The 13,978-nt window shown below is 38.1% G+C and overlaps 1 protein-coding gene across 4 annotated transcripts in view; it reads left to right on the plus strand.

Moving 5' to 3' along the window:
* The window catches only part of DYNC1I1 (dynein cytoplasmic 1 intermediate chain 1), a 282,561-nt gene that overhangs the window by 161,646 nt on the left and 106,937 nt on the right, over window positions 1-13,978 (plus strand). For all 4 annotated transcript variants that reach the window (XM_070615670.1, XM_070615669.1, XM_070615666.1 and 1 more), the window contains 2 exons: window positions 6,099-6,188; window positions 12,292-12,454. In XM_070615670.1, coding sequence (XP_070471771.1) covers window positions 6,099-6,188; window positions 12,292-12,454 — 253 coding nt within the window. The remainder of the gene's footprint in view (window positions 1-6,098; window positions 6,189-12,291; window positions 12,455-13,978) is intronic.

Here is a 13,978-nt window from a genome sequence, read left to right on the forward strand (position 1 = left end):
GTAAGGCCAAAGACAGAACTATGAAGAGTATCTTTATTAAAGTAAATTATCTTTTAATTCAAAAATAAATTTTAATTTAAGAGATTAATTCACTGTTTTTCTATTTAATTTAATTTAATTTAATTTATTTATTTAATTTTTATTCTAAAAATTTAAAATATGTTACAAAAAGAATCACCATCTGAAATATCCATACATAGAATTATATGAAAGTGGCTAGGGCATTTGTTCTTAAGTTGAGAGCCATACATCTAACAGGCAAAAAACAAAAAAATGCCTTTGTTTCTCTCCAGGTCTGTTCACCAACAGTAGCATGGTAGTGAGCTTGGTTTAGAATTAATTCTGCGTTCTTGCCCTCCCTTTTATCCTTTGGAAGCTAGTTTCTATTCATTTCTAAGCCACAAATTATTTTATCAATTCCAACATTCACAATTTTTCGCGTTGGAATTGATGATGTGTTATAGTTTAATTAGCAGTAACCCTTTTTCTTAGTGGTACATAAAGTAATTGTGCATCTTACAGTCGCTGGCCTGCTCAGTTCAAAGTCCTGTGGTAATTGCTTTGTGCTTCCCCCTTTTGGCGGCAGCAAGATGTGCTTTGGAGTCAAGAAGGATGGAGTGGAATGGCCTGCTCTGCTCCCTGTCACCCGTCTCCACCTGACCAGACTTAGTGGTCTTCCATGAGCTGGTGAATGGTGGGACCATGAATGGAGGGACCATGGCCCCCTCATGAAAAGCAGAGAACAGGCAGCTGGGCACTCTGACCCTCTTCTCCGGGGTTTTGCATGCCCTGAGAGAGCAGGGGAAAGCGAGAACCCATTGCCCTCATAAAACACAAGCCCTTCTCTTCACAGAGGGCCGCCTGTGTCGCTGAGTGTTCTGGTTGCAAGCAGCAGGCACCAAGTCCAGGGATTTATTGGAGGAAATCTGGTGCTCCCAGAGTCAACAGGAGGCAGAAGGAACAGGCTTGAGAAAGGGCAGGGGCCGAGGGAACGCAGACCATGGACCTCTGGAACAATCTGGCCAGGATGCTGAATACCACTGCTACTATGGCACATTGGCCAAAATGAATCCTAAAGGTCCCCTAGGCTTTGCCTCCTGCTCCAAAGACAAAGCCCCAGTTAGGAGCATCCAGTGTGACTGCCCAGATCCTGCCTGTGTCCTGGTCACCAGGAGACAGAAAACAGGAAAATGTCTTTCCTTGGGCTTCAGGAGAAGAAAGTAGGGTCCAGAATGTCACCCATCCAACAGTACTACAAGGGAAATAACCCCTAGACAGAAAGGGGTTTTGATACTGTATTGCCAAACAGTGGCAAACGTTTACTGCACTCCCTTTCCAATGGCTCCAATTTGTGAGGCCATCAGAGCAGGTCAACAATCAGAAGACTGTGGCATATTCAAATTGACTACACTGGCTTCATTCTGAGCCACAGACTGGTAAAGGAGGCTAACCCTTCCGGAACTCACGCAGAGGTCAGGCCTTGTGCTAAGTGTGTTCTATGTGATTGCTGCCGAACATGCACTTATTCATTCCTAGACCTTCAGAAAACCTGAAGGAAGGAGCACGGTGGTTACCAAAGACTTTTGCAACCAGAGGGAATGAATCCAGCAAATGCAGACAGCAGAATTTGGGTGCTAAATAACATAATGTGTCTAAAAGATGCCATTGTTTGAAATTAGCCCCTTGGACTGACAGGTAATTAACTCTGCCACGAGTTTAATTTCTTGTGTAGACCTGGTACAGGAAACCATACATGGGTGGTAATTTTTTTTTTTCCTGCAATCTCAGAGGAAATGTAACCGGGTATGAACTAGTGGCACAACTCATATATCAGTAATCTAGCGGGTCTACATAAATCCTTTTCTTTAAAGTTATTTAACTGTTTTGGAAATGGTTTCAACAGAAGTAATTCCAATTGCACCAGAAAGGAAACCAGAGTCTTAAAGAAAAATAGACTCTCTTTGCTGAGCAAGGCAAACATCTCAGAATGCAGAGAAACAAACCAGTCTCTTGTGTTTTATTTCCTAACAAATCCACTGAAACACTTACTTTATGTCTTTAAAAGGCTGATAGACAAAGAATTCTATGGCCACTAAAAATTAAGCGTTGCAACTGGTTTGTAACCACTTCAAACCGGCAGGTACTATTTTTTAAATTCATTTCTTTGTGATTCACAGTATCTCATTATGGGACTTTGTACATGTTATAAACACAATAAATATTTGTTGGGTTTTTTTAGAAAAAAATCATTGAAAACCTATTCTCTGTGGAAGGATTTTCTATTTAAAGAATTAGATAACCTGCTATTTTCCCACACGCTTCATCCACAAACGAACACACTGCTATCACGAACCTAGCCCTTTTCATAGCCAAGCCCTTACAAAATAATATTTTTCCAATCAGCTCTAAGTTACACTTTCTGTCATGATGTTGCTTCTTGACTCTTCCAGGAATAAATGTTTAAAATAAAAACCCTTATACTGTGTGAGAGGTGAGAACTTGATAGTATCTAAAGCTGACTAATTCATTTGGTGAAACCAGCTTCGTTTTCAGAACCAGGTGGTATGAATGTACAAACTAGGTGGCTCTGATAAGAGCCCAGTTGTTTTCCATAGTCAATGGAACTGACAGTAAATTAATTTAGACTTTGACTCCTTCCACCCCTGGGGTCCACAAAATGTGATGGAAGAATCTGTTTATTAGTCTAAGATCTTCACACAGCTCACTCCCTTAACTCCTTGAAATTTTTGCTCAAATGTCACCTCATTGTGGCTTTTCCTGAGCACGCTGTTTTAAATTTCAGCTCTTCCTCCCCTTACCAGCATGCCCAATCCCCCTTTCTGGCTTTCTATTTCCCCATAGCACCTATCTGACACAGTATATGTTTTGCTTATTTATTTGTTTGCCATTCTCTCCCCTAACTCAAATGGAAGCTCCAAGAGCTCAGAGATTTTTTTGTCTTTCTTGTGCCTGTCATATGCCCAGCACCTGGCACACAGTAAGTGCTCAATAAGTATTTGTGGACATACAAGCTAAAGCAACGTTGTTTGAAGGTTTCTGTGTATGTATGGGAATTCACAACTCCCTTGGTGGTTTACGAAGCAGTTTCACTTCAATTATTTTATTTGGTCATTCTTACAACAGCATTGTGTTTTAAGAAAGGATATTATCCCAGTGCAGCAGACAAGGAAACAGGGCCTCAGAGAGTTTCTATGAATTGTGTACAATTAAGGGGCTAGCAAGTGGTAGACTCCAGCTTGGAACCCACGTCAATGTCTTCTCTCTCTATGCTGCTCCCGCCCACATTGTGGATCCATCTGACCAGAGGAATTAATGCTTTGTATTAAGCACTGCTGGTCAGGTCTCAGGGCAGTGGATTCCAAAATGTAAATAAGAACAGAATTTGGATATAGCATGTATATTCTTGGTAAATTAAGCAATCCCTATATATAGCTCTCAAGGATATGAAACCTAACTTCTGCTAGGCTGAGCCTTACATGTGCTTACCTCTTGGAAGTAGAAGAGTGATCCGTTTCGAGGCCATGTGATGTCCACCTCAAAGAACCTCCACAAACCCCTCCTGACACTGCAACTGGACATCGCACCTGCTTGTACCTTAGGCCTTTCTCCACAGCATTTCTGTTTCATGTCATGCTGTGGGTAGGGAGGCAGTACACATAATGGCTAAAGATCGTAGACCCAAAAGCAGGCAGAATCAGACAGAATTTGAAGCTCGACGTGGTTGGGAGTTTCTTTGGGGAAAATTTCTCTGTCTCCTCATCTATAAAAACTGGGCTAATGGTACCAAGTTCTGATAAATTAGATTGTACAAGTAGAGCATTCATCACTGCCTTGGGTATTGTTATATTTCCTGTATCTCTTCCCCTAGGTTATAAGATCATAGAAGGTAAGGCACTTCACTGGCTTTATTGGTTTGCTAGGGCTGCTGTAACAAAGTGCCACAAACTAGGCGGTTTAAACAATAGCAATTGAATGTCTCACAGTTCTGGAAACTAGAATTCCAAGGTCAAGGTCTTGGCAGGGTAGTTCCTTCTGAGGGCTGTGAGGAAGAATCTATTCTGGTCTCTTCCTTAGCTTCTGGCGGTTTACTGGCAGTCTTCCGCATCCTTGGCTTGTAGAGGCATCCCCCTAGTCTTTACCTTCATGTTCACGTGGCATTCTCCCTGTGTGTGAGTCTGCGTCTGGATTCTGAAGTACTGGGGGTTAGGACTTCAACATATCAGTTTGTGGGGGGGAACACAATTCAAACCATAAAATGGGTCTCATCGCCTTTGTATTTGTTGTATTTACTTGTATTTAGTAGGTGTCAGGGCATGGCTACTGAATCTATTAGATTTAAAGAAATGTCTCTAGAAGGTTCGGAAATGGAGCCACTTCCCAGCAGATTTTGAAAATTGCCTCTCCATCCAAGGTATACCGGAAGAGGAAACTTCCCTCCAGCTGGTGCCTCACTGGGCTTTGTGTTAGGACTTTGGGTCAGAAAGATACATCATGTTGAGGGGAATATTTTTTTCAGGACTTTCCAAGCAGGTTTTTAATGGGTAGGGGGCAGTTATATCTTTATATGTGAATAACCCCATGTGTTATTCAATACTTACCATTTTAAGGGTGTATTTATCTAAAAATCTGGATAACTCAGTGTTCTTTTCACAGTTTTAAGTGCAGATTTTTACCTCATAGGAATGTGTTAATAATATTGTGTTAATGAATGTGTTAATAATAAGTGACAATTCTCCTTAAAAGTATGTATATAGTGTGGTTATAAAGTAATGAAGTTTGATCCACAGTCTACACACGTGTGTGTACAGTACTGAATTTCAATGAAAATTGATATTTTAAAAATTTTAATATCTAAATTACAATGTTATACTTTATACATCCATATTTTTAAAATTAATATTCCTTCCACAAATCACTTGCTTAATATGGTCAAAACTTTCGGAGTTGCTTTTCAGGCTATACATATTTATTTGGACATTTATAATGCATTCTCTAAGTGGTTGGTGCTGAAATTTTGAGTTGATGTAAATCTTAGGATTTATTGTGATGGAAATGGGACTCTCCGTTGAGCTTGAGATCTTATAGAAGTCTGTGAATATTTGTTGAATGAATAAATACATCAATGAATGTATGGGAGGGGGAGGTGAAGTTATTTCTTTTAAACTCCATTTGAACCAATGAAATCAATAACCTACGGTGAATATAATACTTAAGAGTGAAGGTAATGTATTTAAAAACTGTGAAATCAAGTTTTAATGTTTTAGATCATTTTATTTCTGTCAGTTGCGTTTTCTTGTGACACCTTGACTCGCCCTACATTTACATTGTGACTGGTAATTTCAAGTGCTCTGCAATGAAAGAGGCCTCTAAGAAGGACAGGTTGACAGCGGAGAGAGAGGGAGCACACGTTTGCATAGGGCGGGAAGGGCACTCTAGCATCTGGCGGTGGGAGCCAGCTGGGTCCATTTGTTCATGCTCATTAAATTTACATTAATGCATGAGCTGGTCTGAATGGGAAAATGCCATTTCAGGTTGGTTGCTCTCTCCCTGGCCAATGGCAATGACTTTGGGGGCCAAACCCCTGGTTGTTTACTTGCCAGTGGCGTTTGACCTGGGGTCAGACGTGTATTTAACCCTTTCCTGTAGGTCAAAAACAAATTAATTTGGTGAGAATTAAATTGGAAGAGTCGTCTGTACAGCAGGTGTCCCCTGTGGAGAATGTACCCCAGGTGGAACCATTTTCAGATCTATTCCTGGGCCATCTCCAAAGAAGTTTCAGAGGTCAGAGAGGCAATTCCAAGACATCCCATGTGGTGAGGGCCTGAGGTGGATGCAGCAGGTGCCGACTCGGGGCGGTTTTCTCAGCAACTTGGAGGGACTTTCAAAGAGGCCCCTTTGGGAGATAATTTATTCATATATTCATTAGCATATATCTTGGACATTCGTTGTGGACTGATTTACTTAGAAGTTGCCCTAAATGATTGGAACTTTACCCTTTGCCCCTACCTCCCACCTTCAACCAGAGACTTTGATTTAAAGGAAAGAAAATAATGCATTTTTCTCTTTCTTTTTTCTAGAGGATGAGGAAGATGAGGAAATGGTGGAACCTAAAGTTGGCAACGATTCAGAACTGGAAAATCAAGACAAAAAACAGGAGGTGAAGGAAGGTATGGTGTGGAAGATAAATTGAGTCATCCTTTTATGGTTGCTATTTTTTTTTACCAACATAAGAGACTATAGGGGTAAGTAAAAAATAAATGTACACTCCCTATGTGGAAGATTTTTTATGATTGTTTAATACATTACATTTAGCAGCATAAACTGTAATCTCCAAAGCAAGAGTCATTTATTTTTTGACTGATAGAAGCAAATAAAATACAAACCATCCACAATTCCAGCAACAAGTCCAGTCACGATTCCAGTAAAACTATTAGTAAACAGTGATAAAATAAGACACTTGTTATCAAATGTCGTGTTATCCAGTTCACTCCGTCGTATAGTCCCGATGATAACAGTAAAGGAAAAGAGCAGATATAATTATTTTGTCAATAAATTCTAAAGTTTATTTGTGTGATCTATGTAGAAACATTAACAGTGATCGTTATTATTACCTGTACTGTTAAAGGGCTTCTCTCACATCTCTGCCTGTGTAAGGAAGAGCCATCTTTACATGTTCTAGTGATAATAATGACTAACGTTGATTAAGGGCTTACTGTGTCCTTGGCTCTCTCCTAAGTACTCTAAGTGCTCTGCTCACAACATCCTTTTGAAGCAGATATTATTATTTCCCCTATTTTATAGATAGAGACCTAGAAAGAGAGAGGTTTAAAAATTTACCCAAGGATACGTGATGTATAAGTACATGAGCCAGAAAGGGGAAGACAAGAAAAACTGCAGGTGATGTTTCCCTAAAAACCTAATTTTGTATCCCTTTGAGACTCTCAGCCCATGGAGACAAAAGAGAATTTTGAAATTGTCATTCTTACTGACAAATGGAGTGTTGGTGAGAGTGGAGTACATTAAAAAGATTCTTCCATATTTCCTACTAAGTGTCCCAAATAAGGATCAACACAACTTTAATTAGAAGCTCATTTGAGTTTTACATGTTAAAGATGCCTATGGCTCTGGCACAGTGCATGGCACATAGTTGTCACTGGGGACTTATAGAAATGGGTACATATTGGTCATATGTACTCACTTCAGCCTGCTCAGGCCTTGCCTGAGGTTGACTACTGTCAGGTTCTGGGGTATGACTGAAGGCAGGGTATAAATTCAGCATCTTTAACAGAGGTATCCACGAAAGGCACAAGAGTTACTTTTTCCAAGAGATTCTAAGTGGATTTGACTGAAGAGATTTCATATTTACAACTCTAATAAGAACATATTGTTTTTCAAAAGCTGGTGACTAGAATATCATTAACACAGGTGTAGCAAGAGACTAAATAAGTCAAGATTTATTAAAATACTCTCTTTTTCCTTTTGCAAAATGTCCTTAAGATATACTGGGGGATAAGGAGCCAGGGTATCTTCTGTGAGTCTTGGCACAGATTCCCTGCCGCCCCCCAACCCCAATCGCCAAATTATCTTCTCTGGCAAAGCACTCCGACCTCCTTCTTAAGTTCTGAATAGAAACACCCTCCAGTTTTAACTGTTACTCATGCTTCATGGAATTGATTAAGGTCCTGTTAAAAGTCAAAAAGAAGTTTGAAAGTACATTTCCTGTTACTGCCGTGCTATGTGCCTCATTCTCTATTAATGGCCTTTCTGCAAATTAGCACATAATGGGTTAAAAGCATGTTTATGTTGGCATCAGGCTCTCTCTAGCTTTTTTTAAAGCAAGACAGTATTTTGCAAACTTTTTAAAGCATCTCCAGCAGATATCATCGTGGCGCCATTCACACGGCTGCATGGTAGTTAGGGCTGTGTCAGCACTTCCATTAGGAGCCCTGAGTTTCAGGGATTTATTACTCAGCCATAAAAATTCGCTCTGGGCTGAAACTTGACGTACACAGTTTCAAACCAGGGAACACATTTTTGAGAAATCTGGACTTTTTTGGAGTTTAAAAAAAAAAAAAGGTGGTGAGGGGGAGATGGGAAAAAAATCTGTGCTCACTAGCTTTTGACGTTTTTGCTCATGTGACATCAAAATGCATTAAACAGTGAGGAAATATGGGTTCAATTTATTGCTGTTTTCACTCTTTTTTCCACAACAGAGTAGGGAAAAACAGCAGGTACATTTTAGCTTTTAATCAAATTTTAGGAAACTTCTATATGTGAGTGTCGTTGTATCTTCATGTTTAGAGATTTAAAACAACAGAATTGGAAACCTAACTCTTGTAAATGTGCATTAACTCAGAAACCTCACATTAACTTCAGAGGAGTTCCTTCTTTATTGATTTGGTTTGGTTTGCTTATTCTTGTTTATCAACTGATTCCTCTGTAAAATTCCCTTAAAAGCCACTGTCCCTATTTAATCTGATTTAATATTTAAGCTATTTGGGTTTACGTATATATTTTTTATCTTTTAAATTGAAAAATATTTTTAAATGTAATTTTTTATATTAAAATTTAACATCATTGGAACAAGGCAAGACATTTCTGAAGTGGATATTTTAAAAATGACTTTTGACCTAAAAATGAAATTGTAAAATGCTCAGTGTAAATTGTGGATTTCATTATGAATTTTTACAGAGAAAAAAGTCCCAAGAACCCTAGAAACCAAAAGATATATACTAAATAGAGTAAATTAAAAAGAAAATTGTAAAAGTAGACATTAAGGTCAACGTGAAGACTCAAGAAAGCATAACAAATAGGATAGAATCGTTATGGAAAACACATCACACATCAAAAAGTATTTTTATATACAAAACCAAGAGAAATGAAAATTTCGATAGTAAAAAGAATAAAAAGTAGACCCTAAAATAAAATTTATAACTAGATTTTAATTTTGCAGGCCACAAATTCATAAAATTAGACAGTCTTCTAAACTTTGAATTTCATGAATTTAGTATGTTGTTTTCATACTTGTTATTCAAGCTAAATATAACTGTGCAGTTAAATTTTGGTAAGTTTGTCATTTAGATCGTATGTAAGTCATATCCATGTTTTCTACTTTTCATAATGAATTTTTATTTTTAGAAAAATGTCATTTTAAATGCATAAAGTATTGTTAGCTCCTGGCAGAAATATTCCATGTTTTGTGTTGCAAAAATAAACAAACCTGCTACTATAATATTTTCTGCTTAACTTATAAGAAAAATCAAATATTATGAATGCCCACGTTTTGCTCTGATATGCCTTTTGCTATTAAATTAATTCCTACCTTTTTATACAGTGAACATGTGGAAAATAATTAATTAGGTTCCAGGGATAGGGAAAAGCTACAGAAACAGATATTTCAGGGAGAATTTGGGGTCTATCCTGGAGTAATACAATTCCGATTCTAATTGTTTATGCTTGTATTTTGAACCTTGTGGGTTCCATTAATCAACCACTTTTCTTTCGTGAAATATAATGTCTGGAGAGGTTTTATCTCTGAGCACAGCTTTTGGTTGTGGTTCCTAGATACTCCATTATGCTTTCATTACATCGTAACAACACTTACCAATTTAAAGATTTTTAAATATGGGAGGTTTTGAGTTTTTATCGAAAATAACTCTGGCCTTATTTGACTCCTAATGTGAATATTGTTTATGACTTTAAAAGAGTACTTGTCTGCACATGCATCTTATTATTTTGTGCTAACAAATCATGTCATTTGATCCCTGTTAGACATCAAAGCTTAATATAAAGCATCTCCTTTGTTTTGCTTCAGTAGCAATTTAATTTCAAGCCAAATATTGTATTGTCAAACATAATATCTGGAGAGGCTACTGCTTCACCTACCTGAACTTGGCCTCTGCAAATACACTTTGATCAGCCATTTATGTTTCTCTTAGAAAAGAAGTTGTATGTCTCGAAAGCTGAGATCAAAGTGACAATAAGATACACGGAAGAAAAAATTACAGAAAATTACTACAGACACTATTTTTTATTCAAGGTAATGGACCTGTAAGGAAGGATACAGGTGAACTAGAAGTAGCTAAAAAAGGTAAACAGAGAATAGAATAGATATTTTTTAATATCATAAAGAAAGGGAAAAAATCTGATTTCTCTGCTTAATTTCAGGTATATCTCAAGTTATCCATCAACAGTGACTAAGGCTGAAGGAGACTTTTAAAAAAAAACTTTCTTCTTGGCTCTATAGTATCCTTGTTTAATGAAGTTTATTTATTTATGTAACAATACTAACCAAAACAAAATGAACCTAGCATTTTGTAGGGATTTTTTTTCCTTTTGCCTAGTTACAGCTAATAGTTTTACTGTTTTCTTTCACTTCCTTACATAAGGGTGAAAAAATTCAAATGCCTCATTTATGGGAGTTTTAGAAAGTAGACTAATAAATTACTCCTCAGTTACTAATTATTGAATACTTAACTATTTGCCCAATATATTTATTTTTAACCCTTAAACCAGATTTAAAGATTAGATATCATTACTCCATTTTATAGATAAAACTGCTGCTTAGAGGCTTTAATTGATTAAAGAACCAAAGGCAGCAAATGGCAGAGTCACTGTTGGGTTTGTAGAGTTCTTCTTATGGTTTATGGTCTACGTACTGCCCCCTCATCATTTCTCAAACTAGTGTCTGGTCGACACTGCTCAGCAGATGTTGATGGAGGTTCTTGGAGAGTCCCAGGACACATGGGCATATCTAGGGTTCTGGAGACTTCAGCAACAAAGAAATATTTCTAACTCTATTTAGGGCTGCTAGAAACTACTGGGTGAACTATTTTTGGAGACGAGCTTCTGCTGTAGTAGATCAATCATGTTTTGTTATAATATTACCTAGAGAGCATTTCTCAAGGTGTGAACCAACTAAATTATAATCATTCTAGTTTCTTATACAAATACAGGTTCTGGAGTCCCTCCAGACCCCTGTGTCGTGTTCTGGGGCAGAGAAGGGGAGGCCAGAATGAAAGAGACGTTGGGAACATTAAAAACTTGAGATGCACTGTCGTGGCTCTGCAGGAGGCTTCTGGATGGTTCAGATTTCTCAGGACAATAAATTTGAGCTACCATTAATCGAATCAAATAACACTTCCCTAAAACATACTACGGGTGACTGCACTTAAGTGATTTCTCGGACCATGTGGCCAGATACAAGTTGGTCCTGGTTATGGGGATGGTTGTGAAAGTGTTTGGAAAAACCTGTGCGTGAGTGGTTCCACCAGGGACTCCTCCTGGGCTTGTAACCGACTACCCTCTTCCTGTAGCTTAAACTTCAAGAGCTTCTGGTCCTGCTGAAAGAGTAATCAATCAAATGTTCGTTGAAAGCTCTGTGCGCAGGAGCTGAGCTGGCGTTCTTGAAGAACCACAAAGATTCAGCTGGCAGTTTCTGCCCTGGAGGGTTTCTCAGCCTGGGGAGTCCCTAATCATTTCTCTACAGTTTTATGTAAACCCTACTATAGAAGCAACAGTTTACGTAATCATGACTCGGAGGTGAGCTAACTCTCAGACACTGACACACTACTAGTTAAGCCTCATTTTCGAGCTCATCTTCAAATTTAGTTTGATAAGATTAATCATGCTAGAAAAATAAGGTATAAAAACAGTTGTGAGGTATCTTAGAGAAGACGTGTTCCACGTGTTTGGTTAAAAGCAGACGATGTCTTAGGTGAAGGCAGGTTTGGAGGCACATGTTTCAGTTTTTAAGGGGAATCTATGTGGCAATCAGTCAGCCTTTCCAACTGACCATCTAAAATAAAATGAGTATATCCAATGGAAAGAGGAAAGGTGTTGTCTGGATCATTTTATAGATAGCTCTTAATTATTCAACATGTACAGCTTTACAGTAGTATCTAATATACATAGTTTTATAGATTTCTCTATTATGTACCATTTGAGCTGTTTTTCAAGTTCAATTCTAAAGAAAACATTCAGTACTGATTTCTAAAAAACACCAATCTATTTTCATCTGTAATCTTTTTCAATTCTTCAAAATAGTAATTAGTCCAGATATGAAATCTTTTTGTAAAACTGGTGGTGGAGACATCTGCAAAAACCTTTGGTGTGAATTTAGGAGTAATTTAGAATTGATATTAACAATGGTTTATTTCACTGTATCTTATCATGCTCTTGCTAAGCAGTATCTTTCAAGAGTTGGTTTCTTCCTGAAATGTTTTCATTGTTTTTTTTCTCCTTTCCTAACAATCTCTTTTACATAAAAAGCCCCTCCAAGGGAACTGACAGAGGAAGAAAAACAGCAGATCCTTCATTCAGAGGAATTTCTCATCTTTTTTGATCGGACAATACGGGTAATTGAGAGAGCACTGGCAGAAGACTCCGACATCTTCTTTGACTATAGCGGTCGAGAGTTAGAGGAAAAAGATGGGTTAGTTTCTTGTGTGCATTTAAAAAAGAAAATTTGTGATAAGTTATCTGTTGATTCTAAATTCATTTATGTATTGACTAGGCAAACCCCAAACTAACAAATCAGAGGAGGATGAAATTCCAGGGTTGATCTTGCTGAATAGCTTTGACTAAGGGCTTTGGTTATAACTTCTGGCTTAGAGTTTCCCTGTAATTATCATGCACTTCCGTGAAATGCTTTTGAACTTGATATCTGGGGAACAGTCCAGGTGATAGAGACTGGCAGAGTCATGTACATTGTCCTTTGAGAAAACATTCTTATAAACAGCATAAGGAGATTTGTGTTATATCCAGTAGATATATTTTTGATGTCTAAGCAAACAGGAAGCTGAAGAAAATAAACATGAGATACAGGAAACCTTAACTGGTCTGGGAGACAGACAACAGAGACTGAAAACTTTTTCCTCTTTTGAGACCAAAAGATTATGTGTGCATGCCTTTTAGGAAACACATCTGCAGGGATATATTTACAGATAAAACAAAAAAAACTAAAAGCAAATGGTCTCAAATGACTTTCTTCGTGACTACAACATGTGTATTATGAAAGGCAGTGGCTGGAAACCATCGTAATGGGGATAGTAGGAGACACTTGATGATGTTTGTAAGAAGAAGATATAGCTGGGTTTTAGCCACAGATTCCTTTTGGCCAAAAGCAATATGAAAAGGTGAGGTCACCTGCCTTTTTCATCAGACCTGACTTTTTATAATTTCTACAATTCAAATACATTCCCAAAGGGCAATGTATTGTGACTGGGGACGCTCAGAGAAACGTAATAGAGGCTCTCAAAACAGTTTCAAAAGGGAATTCTGAAAAGCTTCTAAACAGTTGACAGCATTGTTAGACTACTTCAAAGAGACAACGATATTTTGAATATTCATGTTATGGATGTTTGTTTTCTTTGAAAAAGCCATTATTCTGTGATTCAGTTGATTTTCTAGGCCCTATTTCCCTCTGAGTGCCTGGCCCATTGTTACCCTGGGTTCCTGGCAGTTACTTGGGTGCATGTACCTCTTGCCTGAGTTTACAACAGTGGAGCTGAGGAAGGGTTAGCAGGAAAAAAAGGTCATAAGTCAGCTGATTAGAGCCCAAGTAAATAGTTTGCAGCCAAGTCACCCAGTCTGAACAGAAGCTATATAAGACAAGTGATGCAGGTGCAAGCCAATGGAATGAATCAAATGAAGAGGAAAAAAAGGTGAGTGTGGAGGAATTCCTGAACTGAAGCCTGGGAAAGTTAGGCAGGTTTCCATGCAGGTCCAAAAGCTGCTGGCACAGAACAAGCATTACTCAATTTAAACACTCAGTCTTGTGGAGCAAATGCAGCGTTCTTCGAAGGAGGTTTTGTGGCCAGTTGAATATCAGCCAAATGTAATCCTTCTAGATTGGTCTGTGTTTTGGTCTGTGTTAAGTATCTAATACATTTGGTGAATCCCCCACTCTCCACCATGCCTGTCTCATGGTACAACTTATCACTTGCCATTGAGCAGG

Source organism: Equus przewalskii, chromosome 4, assembly GCF_037783145.1.
Source record: "Equus przewalskii isolate Varuska chromosome 4, EquPr2, whole genome shotgun sequence".
Classification (NCBI taxonomy): Eukaryota; Metazoa; Chordata; class Mammalia; order Perissodactyla; family Equidae; genus Equus; species Equus przewalskii.